This window comes from Heliconius melpomene, chromosome 13 (genome assembly GCF_056956725.1).
Source record: "Heliconius melpomene rosina isolate 202511_hmr_F chromosome 13, ASM5695672v1, whole genome shotgun sequence".
NCBI lineage: Eukaryota > Metazoa > Arthropoda > Insecta > Lepidoptera > Nymphalidae > Heliconius > Heliconius melpomene.
The window spans coordinates 7,169,592-7,192,961 of NC_140401.1; the positions used below are offsets into that span (position 1 = coordinate 7,169,592).

At 32.1% G+C, this 23,370-nt stretch overlaps 1 protein-coding gene across 7 annotated transcripts in view; it reads right to left on the reverse strand.

Annotated features, from left to right (window-relative positions):
- Nucleotides 1-23,370, reverse strand: part of heph (polypyrimidine tract-binding protein 1 heph) — a 316,994-nt gene that overhangs the window by 231,426 nt on the left and 62,198 nt on the right. For 2 of the 7 annotated variants that reach the window (XM_085196822.1, XM_085196829.1), the window contains exon 2: nt 20,900-20,955. The exons of the other annotated variants lie outside the window; for them this stretch is intronic. In XM_085196822.1, the coding sequence (XP_085052948.1) occupies nt 20,900-20,902 (3 nt within the window). In that variant the 5' untranslated portion in view covers nt 20,903-20,955. The remainder of the gene's footprint in view (nt 1-20,899; nt 20,956-23,370) is intronic. 7 annotated transcript variants of the gene reach the window in all.

The following is a 23,370-nucleotide window of genomic DNA, read 5'->3' on the forward strand; positions in this document are numbered from 1 at the left end:
ATTTAATGATCTTCGATCATTAATAGTTTGGCTCCGACTAATTTTTTTATTCAATCATCAATTCGGCTGTATTTTTATTTCAATCCGTTCCTAACCGAAAATATCATTGACGAGATAACAAACAACAATACCATCAAGATGTATAAAACAAATTCTCAAGAAACTCGTAATACCTAACCTGTATTTAACTCATTTTACTTTTATTACTCTAGCTCTAGAAGAGATAGCAAAATATTTCCTTTCAAATGTCGACATCCAAAAGCAATCATAAAATCTACAAAACTTTTTATACATGTTTTTAACTTTTTTTTATTCCACGCTGTATCCCGCTTATCTATGGCAGGGTAGCAGAGGTTACTTTATATCAACACTTTCCATTTTCAAGTTTCCGTTCGAATACGAGTTATTTCGGAGCCGTGGGAATCGAACCTACAACCTGTCGCGCTTACAATCACATGGTTGTGCCCCTGCTCCACTTGCCTAGTTTTTATTTTTTACTTAAATAAAGTTTTTATATACAATTCAGCCAATATGTTAACATACAAATTACCATAGTACAGATGATAAAGGCCCCGGGGTAGTGCACGTAGACAAACATGTCACGCTATAAATTGTAAGAGGCGACGAAACCCCTCTCGAACTAATATTAGTTTCTCGTTTTATTCAGTGCGTTGTAAATTTCTTCATTTTACTGTTTTGGCACTAGGCGTTGACAATTATGGGCACCTACAATTTACCAAGTTGGTATCGATTTCCATTTAAATATAGGAACGCCTTGATATTTCTAGGTCGTTGGTAGCATCATTAAATTGTACGTGATTTTTGCTATTACATTTCATATTATTCCCATTTTTTATAGAGAAATATTTAAATTTATTTTGAAAATTGAGATATCATCGCGTACAATCACTAGTAAAGTTTATTAATAGGTTAAATTAATATATTTAAAACAATAACTGTAATTCTCTCACACTGTTCAATTAAAACGATTTTATTAAACTTTACTGTTTCTTTTAAGAGATTTGAAATAATAAAAAAGATATTTTATTATTGTAGGTCTTACCAGTACATTTTTATTGTAAAATAATCAATATTCTCCGATTAAAGTTTTAATTCGTGCTGACTTCGCTGCGAAGAAACTATTTAAAAATATAGCTATCTTTTAAAAATATTGATATTCCCTATTATTTTCTTTATATATAGATTTCATCTGTCTTTTTTGTCTCGATTAGAGTAAAAATGTTATAAGTGTAATTCACTCCCTAGTGTTTATATATTATGTATAATTATATTTTTAGGCATCGCTCGCATGCGCATCATACTTATATGACAATGAGATCGACGTGAACCACTTTGTCCTACATGTACTGTGTTTTGCTGTATTTCATATAGAAATATTATCATGCGTTTTAAAAAAAACACTAATTAAAAATATAATAAAATATTAATAAAAATTTTTTTAAAATAATATTTATTTACCTTTCTGGACCCGTTAAAGCAAATAAATAAAATTAAATATAATAGTTAACGCGGCTAAGTTCTAATATTAGGTAATTAGTAAGCACCGAGCTAGCGACAAGTAAAGTGACTTTAGGAAGTGTCAGGAAACCTTCGGAATGCCCTGCCTTCGCACGTTCAATGAACTTGACGCACTCAAGCTGTAACCTTGAGCGTATTTACAATGCCACTTAGGCGACTATACAAGTTTAAATTCAACATTGCAGACAAACTTTTTTGTGTAAAATATTTTTGTTTAAAGTAAATGAGAAGTTAAAACGTTTTAAAAATTATTTTGATTGGTATATATTTTTTTAATTCTTCCGGAATTCTACGCCGCGCCGAGTCGTAACCAAGCAGCGATATCTCACTGCTAGGATTGCTTAAACCTCGGGCTATTGTTTTCTTTTTCAATTGAAATATGTTTACAATCCAAAACGACTTCGTGGCGCCAGGATATGTCTAAATAAACTTGATAGTTGTAGGTTAATCAATGTTTATATTTATAGTGTAGGCTCCCGTCAGATAAGATAACCGTGCAGCCTTTTCAACATGCAGGCAAAACTAAAACATTTCCCTCTACTATTGTTCTCTTGTAATTTAAAAAAAAATGAATATAAAAAAATATTTTGGCATATTATGATTGAAAAAAGTTTTAGTTAGCTACCTTGTGCATTTCCCCAAAATAAATAATAAGCTAAAAAACTATATTGAAAGAAAACATTTGTCATTTCCACAAAGATGAAAGTGAAGAAATTTCAATTTTTTGTATATATAAAGGGTCTGGTAGGGCTCAATAATATTGTTCGAAGGGTTGACCCGATGCGTAAAATATGTCAATCGGAAAACACTCAACCGACGGTAATACAACCCAAATCTTACTATATTAACCATTTCATTTGTATTCTGTTACGTTATAATAATAGTACTATTTTAATTATAACAATAAAATATTGAATTGTTGCGAATACTTGTTTAAAATAACGTTATAATATGCCATGTATTTTTTCAAATGTAAGTTGTGTGCTTCGTCAGAATTTCGCAGAAATGAGAGGATGCGAGAAGGCACTCGACCCGAGGTTAAAAGTAGAATGTAAATGGAGCGCAAAATCTCCTTTTTTGGAGATAATATAAAAAATATGGCACACGTAGTGACTGGAACATGAATCTCTAGTGGATAATGGGATTGAAAATGTATATTACTTTACTACCTTATATTTGTAGTATGAATCATTTTAGATTTTATAGTTGTTTGTTATTATGCAGATATTATGTTTTAAAGAAGGTTTTGAATATATGAAGTTATTTTTAAACTTAAAAACATAGTATCATAAAGTTTGTTTTTTTTTGTTCTTAATCTTCGAGCTAGTATATAGTTTTTCGTTCAAAAAGATATATGAATAAGTCAATGTTTTTATGATACCTGACACTTATAGCATTTAGAACTTATTTTCCAATCGATCTCTGTATAAAAATATGAAACTAACTTTAACCAGCATCATTATTATGAAACCTGGGTGTGACCTACTCAGTGTATTGTATAACTATGAGTTGTGGCTTTAAAGCCATAAGTAATATACATAAATATTATGTTTAGTATTTTTTAGCTTCACCTGTATCTCGCACACAGCACGGTAGGTAGAGGGAACTTGGGAATCTAGTGTTAACATTCTGTTCCTGTTAAGACACTTCCGTTACCCGCTTTCCCTCGAATTCTGGAAGTATTGCATTTAATATTTCATCTCATCGAGTGGCAATCGACGCCACAACATACCGCGTTTACAGTCGCACGATTGCGCCCCTGGGTCACGCCAGACTAATATTTAATTTAATGTTTACTATTTAATAACCTACACACATTTTTTATATTTACTTATTCTTTTATATTAATAAAGTCAATTAGCAAAAGTTCCTTTTTATTATTTCCTCGCATTAAAGCTCTATCAATCGACGCACACGCTGTCGATAATATCGATGTCCAAATTTTATGCCCTCGTTTTTACTAATTTGCTGACAATATTAAAATCGTGAACTGAATTAAGCTGATAAAGGTTCTTATAACTCATCAAAAATCAAACCGATTTAGCTCCTATTTTAACGTCAAATATATACGTTTACTTAAAATGTTTTAGGAAGGTAAAACTCCCTATATAAAATGATACGTTTGTGTGAAAGTAAAAATTCTTTAAAAAATACCTACATGCATAGTTGTAGAATATCATTCAATATTATTTTAGCATTACCAGAGCAAAACAAAAATTGAATATAACAATTAAAAATAATTTAACTAAACATATTACGTCAATAATTCAATTGTACGCTGATTTTCACTTTCCCGCTCGGTTTAATCGTGTAATCGTAGCATAGGGCATAGGTCTCCTCAACACTTCGGTGTCAGGGTTTGGATCGTAGCCAGCTCCGTTACAAGTTGGTGCTTCGCTTTATGGGTGTGGGCAGCACTAAAGTTCAACTAAAGACAAATTTACATTGATTGTTGATTAAACTTATGTAGATATTAGTAAAATTTTAGTTAAACGTGGAAATAAGGTTATTTTTCATATTGTTAAAGTGTTATTTCACACTAAGGAAAGAAATTATTTTTAGAAAATGTATAAAAATTTTAACGTACCAAGTCTTGTGTACTTACTTGCGCAGATAAACTAGCAAATTAAATAATAGTTTGGTCTGAAACTAAATAAATATGAGTACTTAGATCTTGCGACAAGCTTTTAAATCGTACTAGTATAAACTGTACAAAGACGTTATAAGTTAATAATAAAAATTTTATTTACACTTTTTATGGCAATTAAATAAATTGTACAATTTAAAAACATCTTTTTATTTTTAAGTACGTTTTCATAAGTACCTTAGTACCTACCTGTATTCTTTTTTATTTCACAAATTCTAATGATAAAAATCAACAATGATGTAAGCACTTCCATGGTTCAAAATACAATAAGCCCTCAAATACGCCATTAACTAATCTAGAACGAGACGTCGTGATCAATGCGTGTTTATTTCTCAACGTGTAACGTCAAACATTTATATTGAGGAAACTATAAAATGGGGATAATCGTAAAAGCAAAATTGGGCGCCAGCCAACCATACCGACAATGAAAAATAATTCGACATACGACGGGAGGAGCGGAACTAGATCAAAACTTTTCAGTTTTATTGCTTGCTGTTATATTTACTCAGATGTTGGTTCGGGCAAGGAAATATTTGTATGGGAATGTTGTCTTCGTACATAATAAATGGCTAAAAATATTGTTTTGCAAATTACTTTACAAATGGTGAGACAGAAGTTTATTAGGGTAATATAATATAAGTTCTAATTCAGCAGAGTAGGATTGTTTTGAAAAATAGATGAATATACCAACTCTCTTAAAATATAAGTCTCAATAATGAAGACCGAATTAAAATATACATTACGAATTAAGATATACAATATTGCTTAACTATAACTTAGCTATTGCCCTATTGGACTATTTGTATTTTAAGCTTGGACTAGCAGATCAAGACCCCCCTGACATATCTCGGTGATAAACAAAGAGTATTCAATATCAATTAATCGATATTATTCCATAAAAAAAAATTCATACAAGCTAATAAAAAAATATTTATCTAGATTAGAAGTCAATTAGTTAAACATGGAAATAATCATTAGGCAAACCGTAAACTCAAAGGCAGCAATACCCCAATGACAGAGGCCTCGGTGACAGGTGACAACCGTGCCAAATAAATTTCATTTGCTTATTCTGAATCTATAAGGATATTAGTCATTCCTCGAAGTAGTCGAACTATAATTACTTTGGGTTTTTGCTTCGAGTAGATCCGTTGAAATATTACTTTTTTTTGAAAATAGGTTAAACAATAAATGTTTTGACAATATTCTTAAGCAATTTGGCAAATTGGACAGATAATATTTAAACTGTTATTATCAATTTAATATTCACTTATTCATTTTTTCACTAGATTAAATGAAAAAAATATAAATATCCAAAGCGGTTTTCAGTACAATTTAATCGCATTATCATTTATTAAAATAGCTTGATAAGCGTTGCTTCATGTATTTAATAAAAGAAAGTGCTTAATCAAATAGGCATACAACAGTACGTCCCAAAGACATAAAAGTAGAACATACTCTAATAAATTTTAGGTAGTTGGACACTTAGAACAAACAAGTCTCGGCAAAGAGCTTCTTAATGACTATTACAAGTTTCGTGTAAGTAATAAAAGAAACAAAAGAGACATAAATCCTATATCTCAAAAGGCGGGGCTGTCTAAGATTTGTTTTAGGGACGGCGATTCATAAATATACACAAGTATAAAACCTAATAAATTAGCTTCAGACGAACTAATAAAGACTAAAATCTTAATACAATAAAGATAAACCCGAAAACCAATAAAACCTTGGATCTATTTGTATTAAAAGATTTAAAGTGACAAGCCAACCGCTATACAACACAGAGACGACCGTACAAAACTGAATGCCTTAATTTAATACAAGTCAATTTGGGCCAATTTAATTTCGCGTCCATGCAACAGCGCGGTTATCAGCCGTTACCCGCTGATACAAATGCTACACAGAATTTGTTTGTTTATTACCAAACGATAACGTCTATTTTGCTTTGAGCATATAATACAAACTAAAGCTATGTGGAAAACTATGTATATTAGTATAGTGCACACATCTGACTATACCTGTCCTGTTTCCGCTCTCAGCATCCCGCTTATTTGGCGCTCGTACTAGCTATCTCAGCACATTAGATGATATTACGCAAAGTTAATTAATCGGCTTGTATCCAAATAGGCTCGAACATAGGCTGAAAATGATAGAGCACTAAATGCTTTATGTTGTTTAAATTGGAAGCACCAACAATGATTACGTAAATTCTACTAATAAATGATAGGAACTAGGATATAATACGTTTCACCTTTTAGATTTTCTTAGAGTAAATTAAATTGATTTTATATGATAGAGGTAAAAAGAGAGTATGAAAGGAGAGTTAGTTAGTGCTAGTTTTATAATTTTTTACTTCTGTACCTGTTCTACTGGGTTTTGGTAAAAGCTTAAACTTTGTATATTCCCCACAATTTAGTCGACTCGAATCAACACGCACGTGTCTAATAGTTCGCTAACAATGTTTAATTTAGATAGTTCTAAGTCAGTTACGTACCTTATACGTATTATACATACTGCCGCTTATTATTTAAGTGATTAATAGTCGCGACTCGTGTTACAGCTAATAGCTTTCAGTAATTTATTTCAGATGTCAGTAAGAACGTTTACATATATGAAATGATCACTTACAACGTTGCAGTAGTGCCAATTAATTAAATTTATATTGCATAATGAATTGGATAACAAATAAGAACGAAAACGTGGTTTTGTAAATTAATTTGCTAAGAATATGTTGTAAAATAAAGTCATAATTGACAATCTATTTCAATTTACATACGTGTTATTTCATTGTGAGTTGAGTGGAGGACTTAGGTAGCAATGTTTCGAATTTTAGCAAAAAGACGAGAACAGAGTGTTTTAAGACTAGTTGCACTTACCTGCTACTTACCTACCAACCCATGTACATTTAGATACATCTCATGTGTACTACGATTACGTAAACAAGTAAGTAATGTTTTAAATAATATTAGTACTTAAGATAAGTAACAAATTTATAAGAAAAATACTTAAATAAGAAACAACTTTCTGTGACGGCGTAAGGAAAAAGTGGGCGACCTTCATCTTATTGGCGATCTCATTAAAATCAGGAAGACTCGACGTTTACTCCTCCGCTGTGACTCCGTCTTTTTTTAAGCTTCAATTTGATTCATGATCTCTTAGATCTATTCAGGAATTGAGGGGAAATAAAAATAATATACTGGGACCATTAAAAAATATATGTATAAATGAACATTTACTTAAACAATTTATTTTTAACTATTTGTGTAAATTCTGTAAAGTATTGCTTCACGCTCTATCCCGCACACAGCTGGGTAGGCAGAGGGAATTATAGTGTCAAGACATACCGTCCCTGAATTCTGGATGCATTGCGTGTTGAGTGGCGGAATTCAACGCCGCCCTTTACTCCGGCACCAGCGAAGAAAAAAAAATTAATAAATATTTTACTTCCTGGAGTTCGCACACTTGTGCCTGTCTGGCCTCTGTGTAATAAATCCATTATTGTTTAACACGGAAATAAGATGACACAAAATCCCTCAACTGCGCGTTGTATTTCTAAGAAAACATAAATAGGTAATAAATATCGCATTATTAACGTTCTATCTAACTGAAGGAAATGTGAGGTCATTTGTAACGAGTCACATTAATAAATGTCCGTGTGATTGAGACTTTATATAGTCATCAATAATATTCTTTTTAATCTTCTAGCATTTCTTGCATGCAAAGTAGTAAGATGAAGCTTATGTATTTCTCTGTTCTCCAGGATTCGCCTATTTACACTATATATTTAAGTAAATCTCTAAGCGGAAAATGAACTCATAACTACCATTTACATCCAAACTGCGCCACTACAGCGATATATTTAACGTCAATATGCAAAATTAACTGAAATGCAATTTGTTGATCTAGTTTCGTGTAAATGGATTCCGTTTTAACTAGAGGTGCAGATTTATCTTTAAAATATTCCAATGAAATGGATGTTGCAAACGCCTAGCATTTGTTGTACATTTTAACTATAATGAAATATCATATAACAATTTAGAAAAAAATTACGTCCAGCTTAAACTACAAGCTATAAAAATATAAAATAAACTTTAAAAATTTACCAATTTAAGTTACTCTAAGCCTGTAGAAAGACTTTAAAACCATTTAAGCAGTAAGTAAGAAAGGATATTGTGCACAGCCTAAGCAGTAACAGACCAGCACTTGCGAAGTAATTTTCGCCCAATTAGACGGCTGAATACGTTTCGTTCGCGTCACTGAACAAGGAGATTGCTTCCCTTCTACCTTTATTCTTATGAATCGCCCTACAACGTCTAGTCCAAGGAACGTTACATCTTTTTTGTTTGAAACTCTGAATTACTCCAAAATGTCGACTGGCACTGATTTTACAATTTCATTTGGTTTTATCAAATTTAAAAAATATTATCTGAAACATAATTTTTGCAAAATGCAAAAATTATGTTTCAGATACGAATCTAAACTCTAACCTCACTTTCTCATCTTCTAATCTTCATATTAAATATACATGAAATTACCTAAAATATCTAAAAATAAAAAGAGCTATTTATTTTGACTTGGATATGGTGGAATTAGTTTTTTAGAACCGAAACTATCGCGACGACGCGACGGCACGCAACAGCTGTTCGGATTAATTATATCCAACGAACTTAAAAGTGCTAGGGATTTCGTCGGCGGCCATTATTACAATATTATTTATACCAAAATTATAGTGTAGATTTAGGACAGATAGTGAATATGTCAAATATATATATTTTTTAAATAATATGCTACCAAGATGCGACGTTTCTGACAGGAGTTCGAAGGTATACAAAACAAAAGGTACAGCTAATTTGTTTAATGTAGCATGGACATAAAAATATACAAAAAGTACTTCAATAAATATCTTCAGTACTAAAAATAACTTCCAACACATTTTACACTTTCGAAGCTTATTTAATAATTCGAATTTATTAACACTAAAGCGTAGAGTCGTTGTGTAACAAGATATAAACAGCTTTTAAAGAAAGAATGAACCCAAATTCCGCTATATTATATATCAAAGTGTATTTTATAAGCTATAGTTAGCGTCTAAGTTATTTACGAATTTTCAAATACGTAATTTAACGTATGCTCCATCTGTAAATTTCTACCCGCTGACGAATCCTAGAGTCGTATGCCAAACATTCGAAGAATTTCCTAAACAGTCCTAAAATACCTATGAGCACAACTCGGACGCGATAAACGAACTTTATTGATCTTAATTGTTATTTGGACGATTTATATTAAAGCGTTCCTAAATTACTCATTAGTTCCTATAATTGTCAATTTAAAAAACAATAAACATAGATTTATTTGCAACTATTAACATGGATTTTAACTTTTGAAGTGGTTTTCGTAACTTTTTCTCTATTGAGGGTGTCGTGATGAGCTATCGTATAAACACCATTTAGTCGTTTGCGATCGTAGCAGTAGGCCAAAGTGGTCTATGATTGACATTTCCGTCAACAGAAAACGCTTTTAAACCAGCAAGAACTAAAGAATGTTTTTATTCGTAAATAAACAATAAACAATTTACAAAGCTATCTAAAAGTTCCGTGAACAAACTTTGGACTAACATTAGTGGAATTGTTATACTTACTGAAAATTAACTAGAAAAAATATATTTGTATTTATAGTTAAATGTTTACTAATGTCTACGGGTATCTCTCCCATTAGAGATATGCCATCCAGTCTCTCATCTCGATTTTCAGGATATTATTAACTAGCGCATATTGTGCATTATATCACCAAAATTCCCGTGTATGGAATTGAAACATAAACATTGCACTTTAGTAGTAGCAGTAGTTAGTGTTAGATATCTATCACTAGTGCGCAATTGAGGCACGAAAATCTAAATTAGAGCCAAACAAATTATACATAAATCTAACGTTTTTATGAAAATATAAAGAGTAATATATAAAAATAGCTATAACAACAACTGGAAGGGATCTAAAAGTTTTTATTGAGTGCACTGGATTTATGCGGCCCGAGCGTGTAATGATCAGACCGTTGCCAAGTCATAAACAGTGAACATGAACATCTTACATTACGCAAATTATAGCTTCTGTTAGGTAATATACACTATAAAGTTTTCATGCTATGTACATTAAGGTCTAACGCTACATTTCATATCGGGAGATTTTTAAAATACTTCCTTATACTTATATAAATAAAGCTCAAAATACAATATAATACAAAATGGTTACAGTGAGTGTTATTTTAATTAACGTTCAAGCTATTACTGCTACAATAAAATATGTTCCTGCAACTAACAGTCGAATAACAATATACATTATATATTTCATAATTAAGTTAATCCATTAATGTATTTAAGAGAATGCATTAAGTTTAAGATAAAAAATCAAAAACTCAACAGTGAAAACTACCAAGCAACAGAAGCAAATAGGTAGTAGACTCCAGAATCTTGTGTCCAGTTCAGACCAAAGTAATCCTCTTAACGGCGAGCCGAGTTACTTACTGACGCGACTCGTTTGGACGATTCTATTAACAAGTCCGGTGTATTCTAAAATTATGTTTGGGGGTTTCAAATATGACATAGGCTTTGAAAAAATATGTTTTTTTTCTTTATAATTAAAATATTGCTATATTAGTTCCATGAACTGGACGAAAAATGGTCCAAGGTTCCCTCTACCTATCCTGATATGTGCAGAATACAGCATGAAGTTAAAAAAAATTAAAGTCTACTAAGTTGTAAAGCTGTGTGGTTGATTTCCGTCATTTATACTACTCGAAACTCTTTATTTCGTAAAGTATTTTAGTATAAATTAAGTGGAAATACTATTAATTGTTTTCCTTATTATCAGCACTGATTTACTAATCACCGACATACTGAGAATAACTAATAAAATATATTAATTATTTTATTTAACATAAAACTTTAACTACGTAAACGTAAGTAATGGCTTAAGCAATATTGTACGCTTTAGTGCCGAGACTCTACAGTAGAGTAACCTACTATATAACCACCTGGTTATATTTGGAAAAGCTTAAATCTTTTAGTATATTTCAAAAATATTTGTTTAATGTATCTATATATGTATATTTTAAAACATAAGAAATAAGCGATTAAAAAATAATTTTGTAAGTAGTACTTAAGTTTAAACTAACACGAAATACTTCATCTTCAACATTTATCATTAATTGTGTAATAAGTACCTAATCATTTAATTCCATACAATTAAATTAAATATTATATTCACATTTTGTCATTTAATTAAAATAGCCCTACATTAAACAATCCTCTTCAAGGCGAGTTTTCATTTAAACATAATAGTATTTTAGCGGGATTGTATGCAATACACCAACGTCATTTAAAGAGCGCTATGAATCCGGGCATACCAGTTCCATACAATGCGGCCGTGATAAATCCCACGTCGCGTCTTATTAATAACATCTAGATTATTATCTCGGTATTGCGATGTACTCATAAGTTTTATATGAGATTACACTTTTTTTAGTTATAAATCTTCGGATTATATTTATAACCAGAGTGTGAACCTCTCATGAAAAAATATTCTTAAAGATTAATAGCATCATCATTATGATAGTGATGCTACTAAAATATTGATTGATATTCGTCACCATTTCTGTTCATAAACTAAACACTTAAAATATTTACCTAGCCTATGTATATATATGTTCGTTCTTCTAAGTCTTTTTTTACATGATCGTAGGTTCAAATCCTTATTACAAAGATATATCTGTGCGCTCTCGCGTATATTTTCATTTCTTCGTTCTGGTACCGAGGCAAACGCGGCATTGAATTTTGCCACTCAACACGCAATGCCTTCAGAATTTTGGCAGAAAATGGAAAAAGGAAGTGTCTTAATGGGAATGGAGTGGCTTAACACTAAGTTCCCATGTCCCCTATGCCTAGCCTGCTACGTGCAGGATAGGGGAGAGCGGGGCCAAAAGTTCCGATTTTTTTTTAACCTCAAATATTGCTACGAATACTTGATTTCAGTATTTATACAATATAATCAAATTGAACTTACATATCTAGACTTGCAATTAAAACAGTAATTTGGGGTATTCTTTGTAAGACTTTTTTATTATGAATTTTTTTGTAAATGAAGTCGGAAAGTAACAACTTACCCCGATTTGGGGCAAGTTGTTAACAGACCGGGGTAAATTGTTACCATATTTTTTAAAGCCATTATTTGCACAATAAAAAACAATAAATAATCGAACAAAGCCTGTTTATTTAAGGAATAATCAACAGTATCATAATAATCACCAGGCGCAAAAGCAAATCTTTTTTAACCGACTTCTGTAAGAAAAGGAGATTATCAATTTGACTGTTTTTTTTATGTAAGTATGTTACTTCATAACTTTTGATTAGGTGATCCGATTTTGATGATTTTTTTTATTTGAAAGGTAGTACTTCCCATGTGAGAACCAATTTTTTTTAATTATATTTTTGACAATGGTATCTATGAGAAAATCACATAAGTATTAAATTTATATTGGTATGTGTGCGACAAAATGACGAATAACTCAATATCATGCAAACCGATTCCAATGATTTTTTTCTTATTTAAAAGGATACACTTCAAGGATAGTTTGATGAAAATTGGGTTAGGTTCCCAATATAAAATTTAGTCAAAATTGAGACAATTTGTTTTTATTTTGGTAAATTTTAATTATACTGGAATAGTTACAAGGTTAAACTTTGTTAAAATTATTGTCAGAAGTAAGATTCCCCATCGTTGCATTTCTTTTCAACCAACCTCAAAAAATATGTTTTCATTTTCAACCGACTTCAAAAAAGGGAGAGGTTCCCAATTCGCCCGAATATTTTTTTATGTATTTTCTTGTCAATATACTAAAATGTTAGTTTCCACAAAAATAATACCTAATTGAGTCAAGTTTTACATATTACAACAGATGCCACTCGTCAACAACCACTACCACCACAACCAACACTCATTTAAAAAGTATCCTTTTAAGGTTACTTATCACTTAAAATCGTAAAAAGAATTAATTTTGAACAAAAAAAACTGAACCGAAAAACAACGAACTAAAAAGTAAAAGATAATTTTATATAAAATAAAACTTATTTTGATTTTGTTAAACCATAATAATAAACAAAGATTTTATAGCTTTATCTTTTCGCGCTCAATATGTATATGTAATCCTTTGGTAATAGTTTTTATCTTATTCTTGCAATCTTTCAAAACTACCTCCGCTGCTTTTTGCATCAACTCATATGACACATAACCTTGAGTTGATTTTCGAGCATAAGTCCGCGTGTTACTAAATTACAATACTTTTTAGCATGAAAAATTACAATATTTACATCCCATTATGGGTACAAATGAATTAGCGAAAGTTTTCCGAGGTCACAACATGCCCCAAAAAAAGGGAACATCTAGCCCCAAAAACACGTGTTGAAAAAAAAATTAATATAAATAAGATTAGGAAAAACACAAATAATTTACAAATAGTGTTCCGAAATAGTAGATAATATATGTAAAAGAAACACTAAAATACTCGAGGCTAATCGTTAAAATTTCTGAGACAGACCAAAAATATCAAATGCGAAAATATTTACAATCGTGCATCAACGACACCCGTGTGCTATTCCATTGGTTTCGGGTGCCACTGGATTGTTCAATATGCTGGCCATGGGTGCGCTATCACATTGCATTTCACTATATGTTTACTAAATGTTCCTATCACTTTTCCTCGCGAAATTATTTCCATCGGAACAACTTACCTCGGTAACTTTTAGCCCCGCTCTCCCCTACAGCGTGAAGTTAAAAAATACTACGTTCTCGCAATATTGAATAATCAAGAAATGTAGAGAGCATTGTTTAGTTCCTGTAAGATTGTTCCCACTTTAAATAATTTCTAGTTTCAATTTTGTTTAGCGAAATCGTAAATAACACTAACATTCATACATTAGTTTCAAGGCTGGCAAAGACAGGTCGTCTGCTAACAAATCTACGACTAACTCAAATCAAGTTGTTGTGCTCCACTTTGTTCAGGAAAGTTAAATACATACGTATTCTACCATCATACTGCAGTCTACTTTTTTATTTACATTTTGTGTATTATATTTTATAATAGTAAAATAGTAGATTCCTTATTAACGTGTAATATTTAAATAATATCTATTATGTTTTTTAAGCTCTACGCTAGGGTAGCAAATGGTACCTAGGAACCCAGTGTTAAGCCAGCCAGCCACCCAGTGTATACTCCATTGCCATTAAAACTCTCCCCTTTCCCACTTTCCGCTGAATTCGGGGAACATTGCGTGTTGAATGGCGGAACTCAACGCAGCGCTTAGTCTCATTACTAGAGCGAGTTGTACGGTTATACCAATGCACCATGACTGGTCACGGCCAAATACCTATAATACCTTACCAAAATACCTACCTATATGTTTAACCTATAATCGGATAATTTCTTAAATACCAGTAGTACCTTCTATGTACAAATTCCTACGCACTTATAAATTTTCATTTTAGACGGAAAATTATTATGTAAATTTCATTTGTAACATGGAATCCTGACAATGCAAGCTGTCTGAAAGAATGTCGTAAAGTTTGCTATCCGAAAGTTAAATGGAAAAGTTCGCCATTCAAATTGTCAATCTTATGACTAGGGGTTCAGTTGAAGGCAGGTATTACACGATACAATTATATTTAAAAATGTATATTCGCGCTGGATTCCGTATGCGTCAGCAAGGGGCCTGGAAGGAACCTTGTGTTAAGACACTCCGTTCCCCACTTGGTGAAATTTGTACGGAAGCCTCGGTGGACGAGTCCGACTCGCACTTAACCGGATTTTTTACCTTTACACTTCTGCCCCATCAAGCGGAGCAGGTTTTGTTATTAACTAAATAAACTAATAACTATTACTACTAACTAAAGTTCAAAACTTCAAATAAAAAAGAGAATATTTAAAGAATGTTAGATGTTTTATCAACATACTGAAAAGTTACCTCTTGTTTGGACGCTGTACATTCTATTTAAAAATGCAGCAAGCTATAGCTCGGCTTGGTCATCGACAGGTCACCTGGTCCGAGGCTACGCAAAATGGATGGATGGATACGGCTGTACTCACACATCTAGATTTAACGATTTTCATGACATTCACTCTCCAATAGACAGCAAAATGCATATTACAATATTGTCGGTCAGAATTATAGGAGAATCAGAAATATTAGGAACGTTACAAATTTTGGACCTAGCGGAAATCAAACCCGGAACTTAGACAGGCGTGTTATTAAGTCTCACTACGTTAAAAAAATATTAGTAAGTAAATATTAATCCAGGGATTAAATTAAGATTTATGCAAATTTTTACCTCAACTTTCACTCAAACTACACAATCGTCTCAGAAAAAAACTTTAGTTTTTTTTGTTAATGTCCTTTTAAAAGGAATCATTGCATAAAATCATTGCATGTTATCTAAGGATATAAAACAAATATAAATATAGTATAAGCTCGAGTGTACTTAAAACTTTAACAGTACGTCCCTCTAACGGTTGTTAAAGTATATTTGTTGTAAGTATTTTCCCTTTAGCAAGCGATAAAAGCCTAAGGCACCTTTTATGAAGACAACGTAGGAGCTTTTTTCACTTTAAAAGTGAAACATTTATTTTAAATTGAAATATAATATTTGTTACTTCTGCGGAATACAGCGTGAAGCGGATTTGATACTTTAACCATAACTTACTTTTTAAATCTAATATTTTGAGTTTCAATTGATTTATTAACCTGTTTTTAATTTTTTTTGTACTTTATCTTAGCTTTCGCTCAATCGCGCATATGGGCAGGCAGAGGAAACCAAATGATAAAATTTTCATTCTCTATATACAGCCCAATTTTCGTAACGGAACTTAACGCCGCAACCCACAAAGTTACAAGTTACGTTAACAGCCTCACGCTGAGCTACTACGCTATGGCTTCAACAATAGCAATATATATATTTGGGAACGAAAAACTTCGAGTATACCTACTGAAAAATACGTTAAAATAAACCAAAAATAGTACGCGTTTTCTCTAATATCGCCATGTGACGTCGACCTTAATCTGCGGGAAAAAAGAGGGTAAAGTTTTTGTTGGACCCGCGCAATCACGACTTTTAAAAATTGTTCCCTTAATTAAAAATTCGAGTCCAACAGAGTTGAACTCCATGCAAACAGCTGCCCAAATACTTTTCCTAGAAAAACATCTCAAATGTTATTTATTCGCATGAACATTTTTAAGAAACTATTTATGTTTCAATATACTTTTTTCTTTTTTTAGATACATGCTTTATCCCGCACATAGCAGGGTAGTGAGAGGGAAATTCGTGTTAAGACATTGCATTCTCATTCCGTTCCTTCCGTTCCCCACTTTTCACCTGATAGAGGCATTGTGTGATGGGTGGCGGCACTCTACGCCGCACTTTGCCTCATTACCAGAGCGAGGACATTAATATATTTGATATCTTCTTCACGAGTGGGAATCCAACTTAGAACCGTCGCGTTTACAGTCGCACCTTTGTTCCCCTGCGCCACGACGACTTAATATACCTACGTACTACTAAATTATTAATTTAGGTATTACTTTCATTTATCATTATTATTAATACATTTATTACGAAAAATATCTTCTTATAATTATTTCTCGGATAATATCATTATGTACCTACAGAATAGGAAAAGGAAGAACAATAAAATATTGAAAGCAAATAAATAACCTTAAATATAACATCACATTATGAGCAAAAGCTTATATAATATATTATTATTAATAATAAGATATTTGATTTAAACCCGATTTTTGTGAGAGAGAACCTAGTGTTAGGACTTCTTCGCATTCATCCCGAACTTGAAACACACTGAGTGGCAGAAGTCAACGAAGCGCAGAAGCTCTGGCAGATTTGTCTGCCAGAGCGGGGAAGAAAAATAATTAATTCTCCTTATTGAAAATCGAACCTACAACACCGTATATATGAATATTGGGACGCCATTCGTTAACTTTGAACGTAATTTGGACCGAATTTTGAAACGTCGGATTAATTTTTAAAAAATTTTACATACTCATCAAGAACCGATGAAAATACAATAATATAAAAAAACTGGTCAAGTGCGAATCGGGCTCTGGGAATTTAAACTTATAATAAATAATAATTAAAAACTAAAGTAACTACTCTGAATCTACAATCAACTCAGCTCAACTTATTATTGGAAAAGGAATAGACATGTTTTCTTAATTATTTGAAGAACTGGCTAGCAGGAATGCTTTTACTGTTCTCCTGTAGTACGTACATGTTCCGTATATCCGATTGACAGTCATCCTTACTCACCGATTTCCGAAACGGTAGACATTTGGTTAGTGGCAGGAGTTTCCTGTAAAGCTATGTACGTGCTTCGCTTGCAAATATATTTGAGCTGAGGTATCTGTATGGCTTACTTCATCAATGTTACTATAACTATACTACGAATCAAAACGCGGCGTTGAGTTTCGCCTCTTAACACGCATTACCCCGAGAATGTCTGTCGTGTCTTTACGGGAACTGAGTTATTACGAGATTCCCAGGTTTCCTCTGACTATATTACCTATGTACGGGATACAGCATGCATATTTATCAAATATTTTATTGTCCCCAGTGGGAGTCGAACTCACAACCATCCCGTTTACAGTGGCACGCTTGTGCTCCTGAGCCACGACGGCCTGAAGAGCAGGAGAAGTGTGATAAATTGATTAAAAATTTAATATGACTTTAGTTATTAGCTATTCCTTATGGCCAAGAGAGGAAGTAAGATTTTAAATTTGATTAATTATGCTCTTTTATTAAATCCTATTAAGCGAACTAGTAACTTGCGAAACATTTACGTAGTGACTATGTAAGTACATGGCAAACTCTCAGGTATAAACTAACTGTTATTAACTGACTGCAAAAAGGAATTTATTAGTATGAAATGTATGTGTAGGTATACATGTATGTGATATTGTTGGAAATATACAATAATTCAGATCTATTTATGCTTCTAAGCACTTATATTAAATTTTCTAAATATATAATATTTTTGTATAAATGTAATATTATACTTATTCAAGTGTATAAGACTACACTAAGACGCGTGTCGTTTATCTTGTCACTTAAGTATATATGACAAGCAAGTTAGGAGTAGCTAGTAAAGTTTAAATAAACGGTTGTTAAGCCGTGAGCATTTAATTACACGTTGGCGACAAACTTCGAAGCTTTAACCAATTTATCATTCACAAATGTTACTGTATGCGTGAACATAGTTTTGGAGGATTCCTGGATACCTCATTTATATGAGACGAGTTAATTTCAATTTTACATATTTTTATATGGGATCTACGCATCTTTTGGTCAAATAAAAACAATATCTGTATTTTATTTTTATATTTTTAAGCATGAGCCTTAAGGTTTTTTTTTATTTATTTATTTTATAATTATATCAACAAAACAAGTTGAATAAGTCAAATCGTTTCACCTTTTCCCTATTGGGTTACTTGGAAGTAAGAAATAAAATGCGACAATATAATAGAAGAAAAATAAAGGAAAACAAGCGGACTGGACTCTTACTTACGCGTAAAGGACATGCTATTTCATTCAATTTTCCTAACGAGAATCTAACGACAAATAAAATATAATAGGATTTTTAAAATTACATTGTTGAGAAAAGAGGAGCTGCTTTATTTTTTTTATGAAATGTACTTACATAACTAGAGTAGCTTTACGCTTTCTCCCGCAGGGTAGGCAGAAGGAGCCTAGTGTTCAGACATTCCGTACCCTACTTTCCGAGATATTCATTACGTGATGAGTAGAGGATCTCAACGCCATAATTAGTTTGCAAAGCGGGGAAATAAAAATAATTTAAATATCGCCATTTCCCCGAATGGGGAACGCAACCACATCCGTCGCATTTACAGGCCGAACTTGTCTCACTGGTCCACGACGGTCTCTAAGTGTAAGGTTTTTGAAATTTTTCTAGGTATATTAAAAAGTTGTGAAAGAGACATTCTATGTAAATTTTATTTGCAATTATATATTAACTTATTTACATTTTTAAAAAACACACAATGTTTGCTACCAAAATTACTAGGGCAACTAACTTTTCAACAAAAAGCAACAATGGAGAAATCGACAGAGAACCTATCAAAACTTGAGAAAATTCAATAAAGGCACTTTGAAAGTTTGTTAAACCAAGTAACAGGAATATTCTTATAAAAAGACCTCAATTTGTGTCGCCGGTAAAATAAAAATAACGAACCTTCGATGCCTCTGAATCGACTTTGCCAAGTTTGCCCATCAATGTTGTTGCTTAAGTGAATTATATAACGGGAAAGTTAGCGACGTAATTAATTATTATGCATGAAATATTAGCACTTGTCAATTGCTTCACATTATTAATTCAATTCTTTTAACCCAGGAACGTCTTAAAGAATCTAATTACCGTAGCACAGCGCTAGGCGGTATCATTAAAAAAAAATAATGCACCTTTGGGTCGCTCTTTGTTCTCCATCATAAATATTTTGCCTATACATAATAAAGTACCCAATTTCCTTTTTATAGATCGTATTTTATTGAACTATAAAATAAAAACTACAGCTAAATTCCATCAATATATAGCTATTTAAAAGCTATAAAATTTATCTCCAGTGTTTCAACATAAATAGACTGTAAAACCTCCTTGCAACTATCACCTCATTTCGCCATTATTTCGTGCTTTATTGAAGTATTTTAATTTTAATATGATTTTCGTCAGACCGAGGATGTGGTAAATGGTTTTTTTCATAAAATAACAAATATTATAAAGTTTCTAGAATTATCAATCATTCTTATTTTGTGGAAGGCGTGAAAAAAATCTCTTTATATAAAATCAGTCACGCGTGTTCATTTTAATTTATTCAAAGATAATGGTAATAAGCCTACGACAATAGAATTTATTACACATTCAAAATGAAATTATTAAAATGAGAATAGAGACGAATAATTAATTAAGCCAAATTTATATATATTGAAAGAAATAATTAACATTTGTCTTGAAAAATGTCACCTTCACTTTATGATTTAATAAAAAAAAAAATTTAAAATAAGACGTATATATGTATATTGAAATATAATAGAATAAGATATATAAGTATGGGATTATTATAGAATAAGATATATAAGTATGGGATTCCATCGATGTTTCTAAATGTCAAAAACGAATTAATAAATGTAACAACAAGGCATTGTGCCTCTGAATCACAGTGTCTGAATGTGAATACGATGGTTATACGTTCAATTCCCGCTCGGGAGAATGCATTAACTCATTTGATTTTTTGGTTACAAGTGATGGCGCAGGGACGCAAGAGTGCGACTGTAACCGCAATAGGTTGTAGGTTCGATTCCCATACCGGGAAATGAAATATTTATTATCCACGATTCTTTGCTCTGGTAACGACGCATAGCGCGGCGTTTAGTTACGCCACTCAAAACGCTATGCCTCCAGAGCTCGGCAGAAAGTGTGGAGCGGAGTGTCTTAACACTAGTTCCCCCTGCTTTGTGCGATATATAGATACAGTGTGAAGCTAAAAAAACGCAATGTTTTCATAAATTGGACGGGTAGTGGGAAACAAAATGTCTTCACACTAAGTTCCCTCTGCCTCTTCTATATAAAAAAAAGTAAGTTCAAAGTGCTTACCATGTAAAATGTTGAAAAATAAAAAGTTTTGTGTCCGCCTAGCTACAGTTGATTACCTGTAAAAAATAAAGAAAAATTATAAGCATCTCTTATAATTTCAATGGAGAGTCCAATTTCTTAAAAACTTAAACTAAAATATATTATTTAATAATATTAATGTTAGACAAGTAAACAAATCATGTTTAAACGATACTATGCATATTTTTCAATTGCGGTTAACATCTCTCGTTACTACATCTTTACAGCGGAGTTGGGATGGAATTTGTTATTATTCATATCATATCATTAACCTATTTTAATTACTATACATATATCAAAAAAGCATTAAATAAGTAACTGAAGGAGTATTTTAATTCTGCGCAGTTGACATATTGTAACATAATTGAAACCGATGCGATGGTAGTGTGCTCAAACGTCAACTTCTTAATTAATTTAAATGTAGCCAAAGTAGAGAAAGATACGGATCATCGAATAGTTAAAACATCAGCTTCACGCTGTAAACCTAGTGTTTCCGTTCCCCACTTTCAGCCAAATTTTAGAATTATTATTGTCTCTAGAGACATTGCATGTTCAGTGGTGGAACTCAACGCCGCACTTTTGCCTCGACACCCGAGCGAAGAAATTGATTGGTAATTTAAATATTCACTTACTGAAATGTTAGGCCCATATTGAAATTCATAGAATATAAACAAATAAATATATGACCAAACCAGCTCGTATCTGCAGCAGTAACACCTTAGAGTTGCATACGACACAAACAGGTACAGGAAATAAAGTTTATAGCCTCCCTCTATATCTTCCTTCCTTGGACTATCCAATATAAAAATATTTTTTGAAATCGAACGACTTCAACCAAGCAAGTTTCCAAATATATAATATTAGCATAGATATATTTTATTAACAAATGCAATCGTGCAGCTGTAGAGTATTTACGAGGTCCAAAGTTCCAGATGTCAGTGCAATGTTTGCAGATAGTCACATCAATATAAACAGGGTACACCAAAGCCAACTTACACAAACAGCTCCTTGTATCAATATTGGGATTACAAATAGACCAGTGCGTGACTTGTGACGTCATTACCGTTACTCCTTAAAATAGAAACGTTAATAGTACTAAGTGTTCTATTAGAATTTGATCATTTAAATCACATGTTCAATTCATAATATAAATGTGAGCAATATTTACATATTCACCAGTGATCCTATAAGGATTCTGTTTTTACCTTTTAAGCTACGGAACCCTAAAAATGGTTTCCCTGCCAGTTATTCTACTCAAAGTCAATATTTTTTGTGAGATAAGAGTGATATTTCACTAGGTCCTATCTGTCTTTTCTCTATAAAAATATTAAGGTTTACCGTAGAAATAACATAGTGATTTATTTTTTACATAAGTTTGATAAATTAAAGTAATTTTAAAGATATTAACAAAAATGTAAGCAAAAGGTATACTATTGGTGCATGTTGTGTCTACCTGTAAAGGGAATAACACGTTGCAATGTACTTTTTTTTAAAATTATTATTTTATATTCATGTACTGTGTATATTCTGTTGGTGGACCTTATAAATAAATAACTACATCAGGTACTGTGCTAAAATCTTGTACAGATATGATCTGTTTTTCGCTTCATCTTTTTACAATATTATACTCAGTTTATTCATAACGGAGCGATACAGTGTTACCAACAGTGCTATTAAGGGATTGAATAAGCTAAGAGACGTTATATTACGTACCTATATTTTACGATGTTCTTTAAGCATTTCTTTTTCAGCTTCACGATGTATCCCGCATATAATAGGCTACGCAAAGCTAATATAATGTTAAGACACTCGGTTCCTCACTTTCCGCCGAATTATTGAGGCATTGCGTGTTGAGTGGTGGAACTCAACCTCGCTTAAAATGGCACTATTTATATAAAACAGCTTTTCTTGTAAAATTAAAAACTCGATAGTACTTTATAGATTACTTTAATATTATTTACATTAATAACTATTACGAGCAAGTGCCAAATCCGAAAATATATTAACAAAATCAATTAATTTACAAGAGCAACAAAACAAAATATCTGAGAAAGTACTTAAATCCATCTCATTCCGCTATCATACGCGATTAGTGTGACATGTCACCATATGGGTAAAAAACGACGCATCAGCTGGCACGGAGCTGGCACCCGACCGGCTGTCATTAATCAAATCACAGCTATGCGGTTTAATAGCATGCTAATTATAGTATACACGGATGGATACACAGTTAGTACAAATATGTTATTGCGTTTGTTGGACAACGGATATCGCTTAATAAAGGTTATTTCTATTGTGCTTTTAACTATATATGCGATTTCTGGATGTTATTTCTGTTGATGGAAATGTTTATGTTTTTGTTTCATTTATCAGGGGGAGGTCGTGGTGGGATGTCCAATTGAAAGTACGACGCAACGGTTGTGAATTCGATTTCCACTTGAGACAATAATTTG